The sequence below is a fragment of the Eptesicus fuscus genome, chromosome 12 (assembly GCF_027574615.1).
Source record: "Eptesicus fuscus isolate TK198812 chromosome 12, DD_ASM_mEF_20220401, whole genome shotgun sequence".
Taxonomy (NCBI): Eukaryota; Metazoa; Chordata; class Mammalia; order Chiroptera; family Vespertilionidae; genus Eptesicus; species Eptesicus fuscus.
The window spans coordinates 43,993,164-44,013,503 of record NC_072484.1 but is presented as its reverse complement, the minus strand read 5'-3'; the positions used below and the strand labels follow the sequence as shown (position 1 = coordinate 44,013,503).

Sequence of the window (20,340 nt, the reverse complement as noted above, 5' to 3'; positions counted from 1 at the left end):
ATAATTGTTTATGTAAATTTCCCACACACACATACCAGATAGGAAAGCCTTGATATTCAGAAGGCATTCATCCTGAGAGCTTCGTAAATTTAATATAAACATTCTTTCCAGACCTCTTCACTTCTGTCCATGGCCACAGTCAGCATTAGCATTTATTCTGAGTGTGGGGAAAAAAGGCTCTTATAAGAAAACCAAGTAAATAAATAATGTTTATATCACCTTCCTGAGAGTAACCGCACATATGGTAAGCAGTAGAAAGCAAAAAGGCCCACTGAGATCTGGAAACTGGGTGGTGAACCAGTCCATTTACCAGTTAAACGAATAGCTACACTCAGCTTAACATGCATTACCATTTCAAATTCATCCTCAGTAAAATCCATCCTCAACTGCTAAATAATTGTAAATATCAAGAGCAGGAGTCATGCCTTCACTGATTCAAGTATCACCAACTCCTAAGTTGTATACTGCCTGTTCCTCAAGCTTTACTTAATTAATGATATCCCCTGTATAGCCTCTTGCTTCCTAGTTTCATCAATTCTCTCATCTCTCAAACTATAAATTTGCCATCTTTGAGCTTCTATTGCCAAAACAGCCAATTAGCTACTGAGTCCTAGGATGATGTCTAATCTCTCCTTTTCTCCCTCCACTGCTCTAGTTCAGACCCTCTGTAATTCACTGAACCACACAAGCTCCTAATTTAAGTTTCCCTCCACCAATTCCAACTGCCCTGACTCCTGATTGTCCAATGCCAGCACTTCTTAAACTATACTGTGTAGATTAATCACCTGGGGATCTTGTTGAAATGCCGATTATTCAGTAAGTCTGAGTGGGGCCTGAGATTCTGCATTTCTAACATGTTCCCAGGAGATGCTGATGATGCTGGTCCATAGATCCACTGCAGTCAACAAGGACAGGCCAGATGACAGTCAGTCTGGAATATAGAAGCATGGACTTGTATGCTAGGTAAGAAATTGGACTAAATGCCTCCTGGTCCCCTCCTTTGTTCAGATTCTATGCCCTTCCTGAGATATCCATGACCTGCTCACCCATTTTTCACTGGAAGTCTGACAAAGCTACAATCTAGCAAGTATTACTTCAATTATTACATTTAGCAGATTCCCACAGACAAGTCTCATTTAGTCTATACTCCACTATTACAACTGTTTTTAAAAAGATACTGTACAAGGGGGTAAGGATAGTTGTCCTTATGACAGTCTATAATAATAAAAGTGTAATGTGCTAATTAGACCAGACGTCCTTCCAGATGACCTTCCAGACAAAGCCAAGGTGGTGGGGGCCGAGCCCTTTGCACGAATTTCATGCATCAGGCCTCTAGTGTTAAGATAAATGAACACCACTACCTCTCTTTATCCATCTGTATTATCTGGAGGTTAATCAGTTAATCACATGGGTCAATCAGTTTCTGAAAACTAAAATTTCTGTTGTGTTTTGTTGTTTAATTGGGGGTGGGGATGGGGAATGTTATGTATGTCTACAGAAGCAGGAAGCAATGAATTCCATCCCAAATGTACTGTTAGATGATCCCTACTCTCAGAAAAGGACTTTTATGTGGTTATCTTCAGAATGACGTTATCTTCTAAGCAACTCCAAGATTTGTGTTTACAGAACTTTTGTTAACACGTATTTATGTATCAATGAGACATTACCATTCAGATTTTGGTTAAAAAACCAAGTCCCTTATAACCAATGGACACGGACACCAGGGGGGTGAGGGCATGAGTGGGAGGGGGGGCAAAGAGGGGATAAGGACACATATGTAGTACCTTAATCAATAAAGAAAAAAGAAAGCATGTAAAAGAAAAATATATCTGTACCTTTTATCTCAAGTTACAGTATTACTCTGACATTATATATTTCAAAAGTAAAGTTAAACTGGGTTACAAGTCTATAAACATATAACTATTATAAAATAGAGGCCTGGTGCACAAAATCGTGCACTGGGGGGGCGGAGGGGGTCCCTCAGCCTGGCCTGTGCCCTCTCGCAGTCTGGGATCCCTTGCTCCTTTGCTCCTTACTGCCCGCCTGCTCACTGCTCCTTACTGCTGCCATGGAGGCGGGAGAGACTCCTGCCACCGCCGCTGTGCTCACCAGCCATGAGCCTGGCTTCTGGCTGAGTGGCGCTCCCCCTGTGGAAGCGCACTGACCGCCAGGGGGCAGCTCCTGCGTTAAGCGTCTGCTCCCTGGTGGTCAGTATACATCATAGCGACCGGTCATTCTGGTTGTTCCATCATAAGCGTTGCTTAGGCTTTTATTATATAGATATTCTATTATATCAATATAATAAATATTCCAGTATTATAAACATTCTATTTCTTTCTAAAAGAATAGAAATGTTATAAAATAACCTACATATTACAAAATGTTTGCCTTCTGAAAATCAAATTAGGAAAAAAAATCTGAATAAAGAATTAGATGAGCATACCAGTTTAAAAAAAAAAAGGAAAAAAAACAAGTCCCTCTTATGAGCTGGTTATAGAGCAATGGATTTTGACTGTCTACTTTATAATACCAAGGGCCAGTAGCTATTGTCCTTATTATTAGATTGATGCTAACTTTTCTGTTAATATCCCCCATGAAAATCAACTTCTCTGGTGTTGATATTGCTCTAGTGAGTCAACTGAGGTCTCTGTAAAAATTTGTTACAGAGGGTAAAAAGGTGCTAATTAATGACTGGAAAATCCACATTGGCAGGTAATTAACCTGAATGTTGGTTAGTTTAAATTATAAGTATTTTCATTTGAATTAGAAGCATGACTGTAATCAGTCAGGATCTGAATAACTTTTTTTTTTTACCATGGTGCTTGTCATAATTTAAAAACTAACATAGAAAGCAAAATGAATATCTTTTTCCAGTGTTGCCAATCATATTACTATATGAGAAAATATTTCAGAGACATCTGCCTTCTACTTAAAACAAACAAACAACAAATAATCATAGGCTATTACTAAAGACTCAACTTGCCATAGGTGTAGTAGAGGTTTTACAGCCATAGATAAAAGAGTTCTTTCTGCTTATATGAACACAAGAATTATGTTTCCTCCTGATATACACAAGATGTTTAAAAATGTCCTTCATGGACAAAGAGACAGACAGTAAATGGGCAAAGTTAAAAATAATACTCCCAGATTATTACCAATTTATCAACTTCCAAATTTTACATTAATGTGGTTTACATATGACACTAAACTAAAAGAAAGTACCTGCCTCCAGAAGATGAACACAGCCTTTTCCTTAAATCTTCTATATCCAAGGAAATCAAAACTCTCACAGGTCTTAAAAAATAATATGAGAATGTCTTTCAAGTGGACTGTAGGACCCCCTGCCAGGATCCAGGGCAACTTGGAGCATATGAACATTTGCATTTTCTTTTCAAAGAAGCAAAATTATTATTTGCTTACCTAGAACTTAGACCTCCACAAACCACAATACCAAATGGAGCCCAAAGATTCAAGGGGATAAAAAGGCCCATATGCCTAGACCGAAGGTACCTATTGAATCTTAAAAGCATTAAACTGGAATTAGTAATCCTAAACTCAGTCTCACTAGATTTTGAACTACTAATTTAGGGTTGCTCCTCAAATAATTCGATTGCCAGTATTATAGCAACAGCCTACTCCTTCTGATTACCCTTTCTGGTTCCTCAAGACTTAGTTCAAGGGCCTCCTGGAGATTCACACAGTGGAGTCAGACCCCTCCCTGCTTTACAGAAATCTGTGAGCCCGTGTACCTCTGTTAGGACACTTTCCACCTTTGTATTGTAAATGCTGTCTTGCTTGTTTGTTCCCACAAACTTACCCTCAAATCTGTAAGTATTTCAAGGGATCCTAGAAAATTCGAATTAGTCACCTTTAAACCAAAAGCTATTCATAGTAATTACTGGATAAAGGAATCATGAATGAATGAGTGAAAGTAGACAGTCTGCCAGTATATCCCATCTTCCCTAATGAGCCCTAATGAACTCTAATTAACATTTGTGGCAATTTACTGTTGCTAAAAATAATAAAACCACACTACATTTGCTTAACATCTGACAGTTTACAAAGCACTTCCACATATATCACCAAATCTGAACCTCACAAAGTTCTTTGAGACAGTTATTTTTTATAACCTTTCCCCCCCTTTCTAACAAATGAGCCTTCAGAAGGTTAAGGACTCACATCAAGTACAGGTATATCTCGGAGGGAATGCAGGTTCAGTTCTAGCCCACTACGATAAAGCAGGCATCTCAATAAAGTGAGTGGGGTCTGTGTAAGGAAGAGAACAAGTCTGCTCCAATTATAGTCTTTACTCTCCCCATAAGGAGAGATCCTTATTATATACAACTGAATGCCAGCTGCCCCCAGCCACACCCCCTCTCTAAGAGAAATCAAGAGAAATGTCTCTGTCTCAGCATCTGGAGTACATATTCTATATGCCAGATGCAATGTAATTTTACCCTTTGTACTTTTGCACTTTAAAACGTTCCCTTCCTCATATTAAAAATAAACAGTTGTCTCATGAAAAGATGCTCAACATCACTAGTTATAAGGGAAATGCAAATCAAAACCACAATGATACCACCACACATCAATCAGAATGGTTATCATCAAAAATACAAAAAATAACACGTTGGTGAGGCTGTGGAGGAAAAGGAACCCTTGCACTCTGTTGGTGGGAATGCAAATTAGCATGGCCACTATGGAAAACGGTATGGAGATTCCTCAAAAAAACTAAAAATAGTTCTACCATACAACCCAGCAATTCCACTTCTGGGTATTTATCCCATGAAAACAAAAACACTAATATAAAAAGACATATGCACTCCTATATTCATTGCAGCATTATTTACAATAGCCAAGATATGGAAGCAACCTAGGTTTCCATCGACAGATAGATAAAGAAGATGTGAGATACATTTGAAATCTTAACATTTGTAACAACATGGATGGACCTAAAGAGTATTATGCTAAGTGAAATAAGTCAGACAGAAAAATACAAATACCATATGGTTTAACTTATATGTGGAATCTAAAAAAAAAAAAAAAATCACAAAAGAACAAATAAAAACAGACTCATAGAAACAGAGATGGAGACCCTGTAAAGGTAGCTCAGTTGGTTAGAGTGTCATCCTGATATACCAAGGATGCGGGTTCAATCCCCACTCAGGGCACATACAAGAATCAACCAATGAATGTATAAATAAGTGGAACAAATCAATATCTCTCCTCCCTCTCTCCCCGCCCCCCTTCCTCTCTCTCTCTCTCTCCTTAAAATCAATAAATAAACTTAAAAAAAACAAAAAACAGAGATCAAACTAATGGTTGCCAGAGGGGAGCAGGGTAGAGCGATGGGTGAAAAAGGTAAAGGGAAATATAGTTAATAATATTGTGATAACTTTAAGTTTGTATGGTGACAGATGATTACAAGACTTACTGTTGAATCACTACACTGTACACCTGAACATTGTATACCAACTATACTTAAATTTAAAAAATGAATAATCATCTTTGAAGAATTGAATCAGTAGATAAGGGAAGCTAAAACTTTCATTAAAGGTAAATGATTCAATTAAACTAAAACTTAATATAAAAGAAAATCTCTTTCACCCCTAAAAAAACTTATCTAATGAAAGAGTAATATGCAAATTAACCATCACTCTGCTACACCCACCAGCCACGCCCACAAGCCAATTAGGAGCAAATATGCAAATAAACCCAACCAAGATGGCTACAGCCACAGAGAGTAGGAAGGAGGCTTGGGTTTCCCCAGCAATGGAGGAAGCCAAGCTTTCCGCCTGCCCTTGCCGGCCTAGGCCTCCACTCAAGGCTACAAAGTTTCAGTGATAGAAGATACATCAATCCAAACAGAAATGGCAGCAGTCACGGAGCTGGAAAGAGCAGGAGGCTAGGGTTGCCCCTGGTGACCGAGAAAGCCAAGCTTTCCGCACACCCTGGCCGGCCCAGGCCTCCGCTTAAGGCTACAAAGTTTCAATTATAGAAGATAAATAAATCCCAGATACCAGGCCTCCGCTTGGGTCGCCAGGGGGCGTGGCCGGCCTGCAAACCACCACAGGCCCCTCACCCATGCTGCCCCACGCCTCAAGGGAACCCCCACCCTGATCCGGGACATCCTTCAGGGCAAACCAGCCGGCCCCCACCCATGCACCAGGCCTCTATCCTATCTAATAAAAGAGTAATATGCAGATTGACCATCACTCCAACACACAAGATGGCTGCCCCCATGTGGTCAAAGATCCTGCCCCCATGTGGACACAAGATGGCCACCACAAGATGGCCAGCAGGGGAGGGCAGTTGGGAGGGACCAGGCCTGCAAGGGAGGGCAGTTGGGGTGATCAAGCCTGCAAGGGAGGGCAGTTAGGGGTGACCAAACTGGCAGAGGAGGGAAGTTGGGGGCAACCAGGCCTGCAGGGAAGGGCAGTTGGGAGGGACCCAGGCTGGCAGGGGAGAGCAGTTGGGGGGGACCAGGCCTGCAGGGGAGGGCAGTTAGGAGTGACCAGGCCTGCAGGGGAGGGCAGTTAGGGGCAAATAGGCTGGCAGGGGAGCAGTTAGGCATCAATCAGGCTGGCAGGGGAGTGATTAGGGGGTGATCAGGCTGGCAGGCAGAAGCAGTTAGGGGCAATCAGGAAGGCAGGCAGGGGAGCAGTTGGGACTCTCTTAAACCCACGGGCAGATATTACAGAACTTCAGAAACTACAACTTTTAGTCCTTCTTAATTAGAGATTTTCAACCAGTATGCTGTAAGAATTTTCAAAACATGCAATACCTATTTAGTCAGGGGCACTGACCTCTTTTCCCTTAGATTGTCAAATAAAAAAATGACAACAGCCAACACAACAATAGCCACCCAGTGTGATGAATCGAATTATACCTTTTTTAATTTTTGTCATATAGACAATGAATATATTTTTAGTGTGCTGTCGAATTTTAATAATTAATTTATATGTGCCATGAGATGAAAAAGGTTGAAAATCACTGTTCTAATCTGAAGAGTTAGGCTATCTAATGGAGCCCCAGAATGTTTCAAGTTGGCAGAGATCTTAGATTCCTTCTACTTCAAGCTCAACATTTTACTGAGGAGAAAAGCAAAGCCCATGATAGGTTAAAATAAATGCCCAAAGTCATACCACCTCTCCCAACTCTCAGACTAGTTTTTTTAAATGACAGACCATTTTCTCTCAGTCAATGTGAGATAAAATGGTACAAATTCTTCCCCAAAGTTGTTTTGGAAAAGAACACCTGACCCTGGGAAACAGCAGCCAAACTCAAGAACCATAATGTAGCACTTATTCAAGCACTAAGATACAGCCAGACAAGCTCTCAAAATACATGGATGGGGACAAAGACAGAATTCCTTAGGAATATACTATGTATTTGTCATAATAAACAATAAAGGTAAAAAACTGGTTCTGTACATAAAATTTTGTTCTTTGAACCATGTCTTAGAAGTGCATGATTGTAAAATCCAGATAATTATTAAATAGCCAATGAAAATGACTACAGATCGTATTTTCTTTTGCTGTATTTAAAAACATGCCTCACATTTGAAAAGAGAGCCCAAATATTCTAACATACTATTATGAGAGGCAGATATAGGAAAAGACTCATTCTCTAACTGCTCTTCATCAGTTGTATGAGTCAGTAGAAATTGCAACAAATGCAAAATTCTTCCTTCTTGAAAAGAATGGAGAGAAAAAAAGGAAAAATCAACTAACTAAAAAATTAAAATGGTCCAAAACCAAATTACAATTGACCTTTGAACAACACAGGTTTTTTTCCAATAAACTCCGTATATAAAATTTTATTCAGTCTTCAACTGAATGCTTTCACATAACTAGAAATAAGACTAATTTACTTTTACAAACTTCATTTGGAAAAGCATATGACACAAAATCTGGACTTTTGTTTTGTGGTAAAGTATTGACATTTACAAAAAATAAAATAAAATATGTGCACCCTACACAAATAGAGTATGTGAACCCAGTTCCAAAAGTACTTCTATGTTCCACATTCAAAGGCCACTGGACTTGTAACTCAACAACACACTTTATCATTAAATGCATTTTACAATGTATTAAGATTGCAATCTCAAATGTAAAAATACAACAGGAAAACAATTATTTCGGCATGAATGTGGCATTATGGGATGATTGTGCTTTGTTTCATTTAACATACTGAAAGATATACCAGGCATATATATTACACAGGATGGGGCAAAAGTAGGTTTACAGTTGTTTGTATGAAATTAATACAATAATTAATAAAGAATAATACAAGAATAAACTCTGTGTTTGGCATACTCACAACTGTAAACCTACTTTTGCCCCAGCCTGTATGTAGACATAATATATAAAAAAAACCATCCCATCTCTAAATCGAAGTGTAATAACACTTGAGTAATCCAGTAACAATCACTATCTTAATTCTGAAGTACAGTATCACACTACTTGAAAGAGCTGCTATTTCATAGTTAACCAAATATCTGAATGTTCCTTAATGGAAGTATCATTAAAGTCTATTCTTCTCAGATTCCTGAGTTTCAATTTATCAAAATTTTCCAAAGCCTAGAGTTGAAGTTTCATACAACCCAAACACAAGCAGTCACACAGACTTAGGTTATAAATACCTTGTATGTCTAAAGAATCCACATGGTCAATTTTTTGGTTTTGTTTTAATTATACTATCTTTAGAAAACCAAAGGTAAGTATAGAAAAGGGTTTGCCCTAGGCACAGGAACATGAGGCTAGATTCAAAACCCCTCATTACCAGTGTTGTACCAGATGCCTGGGATTAAAGGGGTGGAGTAGCTTTCAGAGGTGGGATTTATTTTTCTAAAGGCTTCATTTTCCCAGACTGTTTTGGACATTTTGATAACATCTCTTTCTCTTTTTCAAAATGTCAGGCGTCTGTAAAGGAAAAGCGTTTCTATTGAGTGCTTCAGGATCTCTCGACTTTCACAGTACAATTAAACCCTTCTCTCATCCAGAGAGACTGAACTGTGTTCAACCCTGGCACACAACAAAATCATTAAATCTAAGATGCCTCATTTGACAGATGCCTCATTAAATTCATCTCAAAGTTGAAGTAAGATATGCCTTTGAAAAGGGGGTGGAAGGGTGGAACACCTGTTAACCCTAAGAAAGCTTTGAGAACTGCTGTCTCAAAGTCCACATAGAGCTTCACTCACGTGAAATAGAAGATATTAATAGTATGTGGCACATCTAAAATCTCCTGCCACTAGAGAAATGCCTCTGTGTGTATGTGTGTTTAACACTTCCCTAGTGACCCAAACAGCATGGAAGGCTGAAAAATCAGGGCACGCACCACCAGCTGCTGAACAAAATTCCACAAATTCAATTCAACAAATGTTTAAACTAAAATGCCAAGTATTATATGCTAGGCTTGGATCATATACGATTTCAATGAATGTTATGTTACCAATAAATCAAATTCAGGGTTGTAAAGAGAAATAGAATAAAAAACAACAAAAACACCTTACACTTTAAAAATAATAAACTTTGAATAACCAATCACTTAAGGAGGTTGATTTAACAATCTTATAGCAACAAAAAGATACAACTTTCAATACAGAAACTTTACAAACTCACTTACATACATCTCCTCTCCCTACAATTATTTCAATGAGCACAAAAGATACCCCATTTTAGAAATAACTATGAAATTCAGGGACAACAGCTAACTCTCTACCTCTATATAACATATAAATTATAAAAACTATACAACAGCATAGTAATAACAATAAAGCAGTACAGATCACTAAAGTACAAATAACTCTATTTTAAAATAGAAGATTTAAGCAAACCTTTCATGATAGTTTTTTTTTTCAAAACTTTATAAGTACAGCTATGATTTAAAGGAACTGTATTGTCACACCCCTAGCCTCAAGTTATCCACTTTTCAGATGAAGTGTTAATCCTCTATACCCAATGAAGATTTATAGTCTAAAAAATGAGGCATGCATGAATAAGAAAATAGAGAATTGTTAGGTAAACTTTATTTCGTATCACCTTAAATGCAAGTATGACTACTTGCAACTAGGATACTTATTTTAGAACATTTCAGTCTCTTTCTATCCTGTCTACTTATTTGCCAGTCTTGGTTCTTTATGTTTTTAAAGGCAGCATGACAAAAATAGAACCCTCCACATTTTACAACGAACACCACTTTGGACTAGAGGACAATATCACCTCATTACCAACAAAAATAGCATATTTTCTGAATGCTTTTAACCAAGTGAAAATTCAAGTGTAAATGAAATTCAGCATCGATTCATGGAAAGTGATATGAATTGCAAAACAGAATATCCAAACTAATCTATTCTCAGCTCTGCCAAGGACTGAAAAACCACAATCGAGAGTGGAACCTCTCTGTGCTTCAGTTTCTCCATCTGAAAAGAGGATTGACACAGACTCCTCCCTGATAATGTTTTTGAAAGGACAAATGAGATAATTTATGTGAAAGCCCTTTAAGATTTTTGAAGAAAATAAAACCCAACATCAAACCAGTTACGAAAGAAAAGATATCATGCACTTTACATAAAAACAACAAATATAAAACAAATATAAAAAACAAAGTTAAACCTTTTGTTCTTAAAATTAAAAGGACTGTTCAGGCACACACTGGTGTCACATGTTCATACCACGTTACTCAATACTGCTGTAATTATAGTAATAAGAAACTGCTTGTCAATATTACAGCTTAATGCTGAACCACCCCTTCTTGGTTTGCATGTAGGAAACCATGTAAGGTTTGATCATTCCCAGAAGAGAAAAAGAGAAGATATATGAGAGGGGTAAGGAGATCGTTCTCAGCAATGCTAAGAAGTCACACATAAAAATATCTTGTCCAAGATTCACTAGGCACAGTGGATGTGTTCTCCATTCTGTCAACATCCTTTCCTATTATTAAAATTTGAACTGAAATAGCTAGACTACTAAAGTCTAAAAGGTGGTAGAAAGTAAAAACTATAAAAATATAGAGTTTAATACTGCACTTCATCAATGACTCAGACTCCAAAACACAAGCTCGTGAGTGTTTTGAAGTCCATAACTTACGTTGAGAAACCTAAATTCTTGAATTTTTTTAACCTAAAATTACTCTAAGGCAAAATTTAAGATAGCTGATTTTGAATGGAAATTAAATGTTAACATACTTACCATACTTAAGACCAGTAACTTCAGAGAAAGCCATTTAAATTTTTTCATATTTTAAATCAACAACAAAAAAATGATTGCTTGGTAGGAGCAATAACAATTTTCAAAATAACTTTAACAACCTAGTAATGGGTACTTTTTGTCCAATACCTTCTAGTTCCTTAAGGACTTCCATTTCACTTTACCTAAATAAATATTTAAATATTCAAAGCAACCACAAATGGCTTTCAAAGCCTTTTAAAACTAACTTGAGTGGGATAATAAATACTAAAATTTAATTGAACGGTGACCCTCAAGAGAATGGAAGTTCTTGGCCAAACTAGAACTTCTCAAAAAACACAGCTGATTAAACAAACTAGATAGACAGCAGACAACATGCTCAATTTACATATAGGAAGATATTCTAAAAGCTTCAAAGATTACTTCCTACTTTATCCTTAATTCCAAATACAAGTATAAACCAAAAGATATTCAGCAATAAATTCTAGAGTAAGTTACATGTTAAATTATAAAAGCAAATGTGGCATACAACACCCTCTTAGAGGGTGTCATCGAAAACAAACACGAATTCTCTCCTTCCTAAGGAAAAGCATTACTACCAAAATGTAACACTTTCCAGTTGGGTGTCCTACATTCCACTGCAACACAGGAGTAATTTCTAGGAATCTCCTCCAGCTTGGTGCAAACTTGCTGCATGTGAAGTCCTGACAATGTTCCCGTACATAATAAGTGAGACCACCTAATAACAAGGCTCTTCTGTGTATCAACTTCCTTGCAAAAGTTCAAGTGGACTCATTTTTGCTAAATTTTGTTCTTTAGCGAATGGTGTTTGAAATATTAATGTAGGTTTAAAATAAGGTAAACTTTGTATATTAAAAAGGCAATTAGACATCTTATAACAACCAAGCATCTTCCTTCTAGACACCTGTACACTGGCTTCATATTCTAGAACAGTTTGGATACAGTGTGGCTCCCTATTAGTTATTTTTATGAGCGTATACAGAGAAGTATATATGTATTTAGGGTGTGTATACAGAAATAAAGTAAGTTCAGAATGAAGTGACAATTACTGCTTTTCATGAACAAAACAAAAAGACCACAAAAATAAACCAAAAAGGTAACTTGTCACTTTTATACTTCGATGTTAAAAAAATATTGTGTATCATTCACTTAAGAGTATTTCAGACACACCTGAAGAGACAATCTAGGGGAAATCCAAGATTTAAATTTCATGACCATGACACCCAAAAACTTCCCATTAACATTTATCATGACCAACATATCTAATCATGAGGAAAACGAGAGAGCAGAGCTCTTCCCATATAAAATATGTTCGATACTGTTTAATATATTCCATATATATGTTTGTTTATATGGGTATTTATCACTCTCAGGTTAATAAAATATTCTCGTGATAAGTGGGAGTACCATTTAATGCTTTTGTAATTTTGCAAAGTAGATGAGCTACAGGAGAAGAGGATATAACAGTCACTCCTACATAAAAGACAAAGCCACCTATTTTCCAGGCCACATAAACTTTCAAGGTACGACATCCAGTTGGGATTTTATCTTCAGAAACAGCAAATACTATTATATTGTGACATGGTTTTCTTTATAAGGCAAAAATCTATCAGAAATCCACTTAAATTTCAGAAAAACTTCAATGAAACTCAGAAGAACATCTCAACAGGAATGCTACTGGTCGTGCATATTTCAATGTGGGAGTCGAAAGATTTCTTCATTCAAACTGACTGAACTGCCACAAGTTGGACCAGAAATAATTAAATAGCACAAATGGCTACAGATTAGTTACAAGTATGATTATTTTCCCACAACCTAGAATAATAAAGTTGGGGAAGATCTAACTCTCCTGATTTAATATTGTTATGCTAACTTTTTAAAATTCCTTATCACTAAGAACATAATTCTTCAAACCAGAAGGAGAAAAAAGGATGCAAACAACTTATAAAGCTCAAATATAACAACCAGGATCTACAGCTCCCTAATTTATTACTGGTCAAGACTTTAACCAAAGGAGAAATATTAGTCACCCTTAGTCAAGAATTTGATATGTCAATTATATCTCAATAAAGCTGGAATACGTAAAGAATATTTTTAAAAATTTAACCTAGAACTGAAAAAAGAATGAGGAGGATTTTAGAGATACTAACCACTTCAAGTCTTACACTAATCTCAATTGCAAATCACACTGCAATGGTCAGTTCTGGCTATAAAGGCTGTAAGCAAGAAATGAAGGAAATAAATAGACAAAATCGTTTTGGATGCAAGAATCAAACTTGCAGAGGAAACTGTAATAAAGCAAAAAAGCACTGGGGAAAAGTATCACTGAAAGGATCCCATCAGTGAAGTTTCTAAGGAGGACTAAGTGGGCATATAAACACAGCAGAGAGCTGAATGTGCACCAGCTGACAAGTAAGGAGCTCCTGGGCGGTCTATGACGCCTAAAATGGCCAACAGCGGACAGTCAATGTAGAGAGAGTGTATTAGGGCATTTCTGTTGGCCATATTCCTCTATCGGTATTAAGTGCACGTGATAGTGTACCTGAAATCCCAAAAACTGCCACAAAGCCCAACAGGTTCATTGTTAAATGTACTACCGCCTCTTTCAGGAGTCTCTGCTCGCAGTACTTCCTGGTGGCTCTGCCACCTCCTCCACAGGGCTTCCCAACCTCTGAGCCCTCCAGACTGGCCAAACCCGCGCACTGAACAATTAATTGCTCAACTGAGTATTACACAGATTACCACCGTGAAAGCTGGAAAGAAATAACCAAGAGCGCCGAGGACCAGCTTTTACTCTGGGGTCTGGCCAACAGACACCGACTTGACTCCTTTTTCGGGACCTGGAAGTGTTGACACCCCACACGTCCAAGGGCAGGTGGTTTCCTTACCTGCATAGAAGCGAATGAGGCAGCCAATCTCCGAGTCCATGCCTTCCTCCTGCACCCTCCACAACTCCCCAAATCCCAGTTGAAAGAGGTAGTCATTTTGGATCTGCAAAGGCTTCTCGTCCGCCTCCAGGCGCCGGGTGGTCTCTCCGTGGAACTGCACGTAAAGGGTGGGCAGTGGAGGAGCCTTCTCAGCGATCGCCCCGGTCCCCCCCGGGATCGACTGGGGGAGGCCAGAGGCCACGGCTGCTGCCGCCTTTTCCTCCCTGGGAGGATCGCAGGTGGCCCCATCCAGGCCGTCGTCAGCTCTTGGGGCTTTTGGCTGCAGCAGGGGCGGGGAGGCCATCGGGGAAGGCGGCCGGGCATCCGCTCCGGGTCGGGTGTGTGCAGAGCGGTCCGGCGGGCAGGACTGGCCCGGAGCTCCCGCTGGGGTTGGGGCCGGGTCGGCCTCGAGCTCCTCGGACGAGGACGAGGAGCCGCCGCCGCTGCTGTAGGGGTCCAGCCGGTCAGACACGCTCTCGGCGCTGGGGCTCAGGCTGAAGCTCTCCGTGTCGGAGACCGGGCCCGCGATCGCGCCGTCCAAGGGCCGCGGGGTGCTGGTCTCGCCGGGGCTGGAATCCGAGAGCGCGGGGCTGACACGGGAGGTGCAGTGCGTCCACCCCCTCGGACCGCGGGGCAGCGGCAGGTCGGCAGGAGGCGCGCGCGGCGGGGCCCCGACGGCAGCCAGCCCGCTCTTCCCCGGGGGTGGCCCCAGGTCCCGCGGCTCAGCGGGCTCGTTCCGGGGGCCGACGTCGGGGGGTCCCTTGCCCAGCACCTTTATCACGCCGCCGCCTTTGTGGCCCACCTGCAGCAGGCGGGCGGCCACCTCACCAGCCGTGGTGTCCAGCGTGCAGAGCACGGGGCGCAGGTAGGTCGAGGCCGAGTGGCGGTCGAAGACATGCACGCAGCCCCGCTGGAGCTGCTGCCTCACCCAGTCCCGGTCCGATGGCTGCAGCTGCAGCATCTGCCGGTGCTTCAGGAGCAGCGTCTTCCTGTCCAGGCTCCGGGTGCACAACGACGCCGAGGCCGAGCAGGAGGAGGAGAGGCCGGCGGCTCCGGAGGAGTGCGAGGCGGCGGCGGCCGAGGACGACAACGAGGAGGACGAGGACGACGAGGCGGCGGCGGTCGCGGACAGATTTCTCTTCAGCCGCCCTCTCCTTAGCAGGAGGGAGTTGGCGCCGCTGCCGGCCCCGGACCCCGGGGCAGCCCCGCCAGCGTTGGGCTGGGGCGCGCCGCGCCGCCTCCGGCGACCCGTGCCTCCCGCTCTGCCCGGCAACGGCCCGGGCTGCGCCTCGCTGGGGGCCTCCTCCCGCGCCCCGCCGCTCGGGGCCGCCCGGGTCGGTGCGGGCTCCGGGCTTCGGCCGCCCCCGGCCGCCGCCAGAGCTGCCGCCGCCGCTGCCGCCGCCACCGCAGCCGGAGCCCGGTCCTCTCTGCTCGTCTCTGGCAGTCGCTGCGCCGTAGCCGCGGCGGCGGGCTCCATTGCAGTGGGGCTTCGCGCTTCCCCCCCCAGCCCGGGAGGCAGCGGGCGGAGAGGGAGGCGGGGAGGCGAAGGTGGGAGACGGCGGCGCGGGGAGAAGGGAGAAACCAATGGCGATCGGCGCGGCCGTTCCAGGGGATTATGTGGCAATTCGGAGCATTCCGTCGGTGTCTCGGTGTTCCATCCCGCGCGCCCGCCTCGCCGCCACCGCCCCCCCCCACACACACACACTCACACGCCCTCCCCACCCGGCTCGCGGGCTCCCGCGCGCAGGCTCCGCCCTCTCCCCCACCTCCCGCCGGCTAACCAGCCGCGAAGCTAGGCTCATTGAATATTAATCACGCGCCTGGAGCGGGAAGGCGGGAGTTGGGCCGGGCGGGCGCTCCACGTGAGCCTCATGAATATGCATCACTAGCATGACGGCATTCCTGGGAGCAGTGGGGAGAGTTGGGGAACGCAGGGAGGCGGGGCTTCAGAGTAAACAAACCTGACGCGTGCGTACGCGGGCGGGGCTGGGGCAGTTTCCCGGGGGGTCCCTGGGCCGAGGGAGTGGGTGAGGAGAGGCGTGCGATGCACCCTGGGATTTGTAGTGCCAGTGAAGGGACGGAGGTGCCCGGCGGAAACGGACGAACTACAAGTCCCAGAGATCCTTACACTTTGCCCCCTCCTTGCCGCCTGCTGCTGGCCATTGACAGTGGGTAGTGTGCCCTCTACTGTTGAATCCTGTGCCCGGGAATGTTCTTGTTCCTTAATTTGTACACAACCCTCCCGCTCCTGCTCCCGCTCCGCAGAACACTTTCATTTTCCCTACTAATTGAAAATAAGGGCTTTGAGGGACTCTAAATGGTACAAAGGTCCCGAGTTTTAGGTCCTCACCACCCATTGTGTGAGATACAAATACACAAACTAAACCAAGCTCAGGTTTCCCCCACTTTTTCAAGGCCAGGGGAGACAACGTCTGGTTCTTCTAACTTGGATAATTGTTAAATGTGCTTGGTGGAAATCGTGCAACCCCGAGCCGATCCTCTCCTATGCCTATACCTGAAAAGGAAAAAAGGCCTAAGTCAAGGGTCTCAATTTGTTTCCCTTTGACCTTCAAGTTTGGAATAAATGACATGGAAAGCAGTGAGTGTGTCTATATATTAACTCCCATATATCTGCTTTCTAAAGTTATATTTCTTTAGCTAATATAGCAAACTCAATGAAAGTTTGTTTTAATTATAAATACTATCACCATTAGCCCAGTGTCCATTAGCATCCTCTCTAAGAAATTATAAACAGTATGGAGTTTCCTCAAAAAGTTAAATATGGAACTGCCTTATGGCCTGGGATTCCACTTCTCGGTATATATCTGAAGAAATTCAAAACACTAATTTTTTCTTTTTTTTTTTTTTTTTTTTTTTTTTTTGAGTGGGAGGGAGTGGGGAGAGAGAAACATCAATGTGAGAGAGAATGGGTTGCCTCCTCGCACACACCCAGACCCCAGCCAGAATCAGGCCTGCAACCCAGGTGCATGCCCTTGACAGGGAATCGAACTGAGTATTACACAGATTACCACCGTGACTTGACTCCTTTGGGTCCAAGAGGCAACAGTCCAACCACTGAGCCAAACCAGCCAGGGCCAAAACACGAATTTAAAAGACTATATGCACCCCTATGTTCATTGCAGTTATTTACAATAGTCAAGATATGGAAGCAACTCAAGTGCCCATCAATAGATGAGTAGATTTAAAAAGTTGTGGTACATATATGCATTGCAATATTACTCAGCCGTAACAAAAGAATGACATCTTCCCATTTGCAACAGCATGGAAGGACCTATAGGGTATTATGTTAAGTGAAACAAGTCAGTCAGAGAAAGAGAAATACCATATGATTTCACTTATATGTGGACTCTAAAGAAAAAAATAAATGAACAAACAAAATTGAAACATACTCATAGATACAGAGACCTGAAGAGGGGGAGAGGGGTAAAAGAGATGAAGGGATTAAGAAGTACAGATTGGTAGTTGCAAAATAGTCATGGGGATATAAAAAGTACAGCATAGGGAACATAGTCAATAATATTGTAATAACTATGTATGGTGTCAGGTGGGTGCTAGAATTTCAGGGAAAGTATATGATTGTCTGACCACAAAAAGAAATTATAGTATTGTACTTAATCTAGCTCTGGTTCTTGTCATTTATCATTACATAGTCACCTAGCCTTTTTATCCGCCAGGAATTTTGTTTACTCTTTGAAGTTATTTATAACCAGAACACCTCCTCCAAGGGGAAATTTTTTTAAAGAAAAAGCATTGCTCAGAGTATTTAGAATCCAAAATATAGGAAGAGGGCAGAGGTGGTATAAGGAATTATTAAATTGGGAGGAGGAGGGGGCTAATGTAGAAACTATTGCATGCATAGTGTTCATAATCTGAAAGATGCTATATTCCCTTTTACTTAGAATAATGAAAATCAGAGTTGGGTGGAAAGAAGAGCAAGGATCCACAGTGTGACTCAAACCTTGTTCCACCTCCAAACCTTCCATAAAGTTACTCAACTTGAAGGTAAAAGGAGAGACAGAAAGAAATGAGAGTTCATAAATAGGCAGTGCCCTTAACACCAGATCAACTGGAACCTGGTAGTTGAAATAATACGTTGATAGGGCCATGAAACTTGTACTTAGAGTTTACTAGTATTGTAAAATGTCATTCAGACCATCTGAGCCAGCACACACTATATTGAATAAGAAAAGGATTTCAGTACAGGATAAATATTTTCCAGACACCCATGAAATAGCTTCTTCTACTTTAGAGTGGGGAATAGACCAATATCCTGAAACCACGTGACTCCTGAATGACACCCCCCCCCCAACCTTTAAAGTGCTTCAAATGTACAATCATCTAATGTCACATTTCTGACTAGCCACACTTTTCAAAGAATTAGCTCTTAAAATGCTAAAAGATAATCCTGAAAAAAAAATAACAGATGTAAAAGTTGCAAACCTTGATGCCAACTTGTTAAAATATTTTAACAGTTAAGTATAGAAAAAGAGAACATAATTTTCAATTTACTGCCACAGTTTATTTTATGCTGTGTGACTTATTATTGACTTGCTGTGTTTTGCATCTAGGTAAACCCTGTTTGCATCCTTAGATCCAAGATAAAAGTAACTATCTTTGGAATTTTTTTCTAATATTAATAGTTGGAATTTTAATAAAGGCATGAATTGATAGCTGGAATGCCTTCAGTCTGTTAAGGACTCAGCTGTGTCCAGAAATAAACTTAGAAAGATGCAATATACAATGTAATACATTTAGTTAGTACATTATGAACAGGAATCTAATTATAGTTTCACATTTGTATATCCCTTGAGCTAGTAGTGGTTTACCATGACTAAATTGCTCACTATTTACTCATTCTTTTTTTTACTAGGAGGGATCCATTTAGCAAATTACTGCTCTGGTGCACTAAATGAGCCCCAGGTGGCCAAACTGAATTCATATGTTTTCTGCTCACTGGCAGGATGAGACCTCCTGAGCTCACTAAAGCCTTAGCCCGCCCTTCTAAGAACTCTTCCAGAGCCTAGATTAACATTACTACCTTAGGTAGTCCATTTTATAGATACAGTCTGACAGCTTTTCAGATTTTAGTGTACCCTTTTTAATCCCATAAACCTTTGTTTTTTATTATTTCTCACATCCTGCCTCGTAGAAATAAACATGTGTTGAAGGTCGAAACAATGAAGTATTAGATCGCATAAAGACCTTGGAATCCCAGTACTTCTGGTAACAATGTAAATTACCTGGAACTTTTATGTGTCAGCATCATTTACCCCCACTAAAGAGAATGAACAAAAATGCCTGCACTAAGAAAGCTTATATATAGGCATTGTCATTTTCTTTTCATCTTTAAAATTTACCTATTCTCTTCTTTTGTATACACAGTTCTTGTTTTAGGCAAATGGGAATTATGAAAACTTAGATATATAAATTATATGTTAAGGTATGAATATTTCTTCCCAGGCTATTCTTTATTCTTTCTCTTATATATGACTTTATCATACAATTGCTTTAAATACTGGGTTCCTAAATTATTACTACATTCAAAATGTATTAATTTTTAGAAATTGATGTATACCCAGCTTTTTAGAAATCATTTTGGGTTCTAACAAGTGCCTAATACCTCTTTCCATCCAGATTCATATCTAACATAAATCCTTCCTACATCATTCCAAAGCATTTTCCCTGAATCTTCTGTGACTAAAAATAGAAATGTATCCTCGATTCCCTATACTTACAGACATTAATTATACCCTGAATAATTAACTTTGTATTCTCTTTTTTGCCCCAAAATAGATTATAGGAGACACAGTCAATCCCTAGAAATCTTGCCCTTTTCTCTTCTACTTCCCATGACATCCACTGGTCTGTACTTCTAGATACATGGTATTCATTTCTTAGGGCTGCTGTAACAAAGTACCATGAACTGGGTAGCTCAAAACATCAGAAATGTATTCTTTCACAGGCCTAGAGACTGGAAGTCCAAAAAAAAATGCAGGTGTTGGCAGGATCATGCTCCCTCTGAGAACTGGTGGGAGTGGTGAGAGTTGTGAAGGTAGGTCCTTTCTTGCCTCAAACAGCTTCTGGCAGTTGCCAGCATTCCTTGGCTTAGAGCTGCATCACTGTAATCCCTTGTCTTCTGGTATCTGTCCTCGCATGGTTTTCTTCTGTTCTCTGTACCC

General features: G+C 41.2%; 1 protein-coding gene across 1 annotated transcript in view; it reads right to left on the bottom strand.

Moving 5' to 3' along the window:
• The window catches only part of PHLPP1 (PH domain and leucine rich repeat protein phosphatase 1), a 196,885-nt gene extending 181,075 nt beyond the window's left edge, over window positions 1–15,810 (bottom strand). Inside the window, exon 1 of the mRNA XM_028139399.2 lies at window positions 14,102–15,810. Coding sequence (XP_027995200.2) covers window positions 14,102–15,617 — 1,516 coding nt within the window. The 5' untranslated portion in view covers window positions 15,618–15,810. The remainder of the gene's footprint in view (window positions 1–14,101) is intronic.
• Window positions 15,811–20,340: the final 4,530 nt, after the last annotated feature.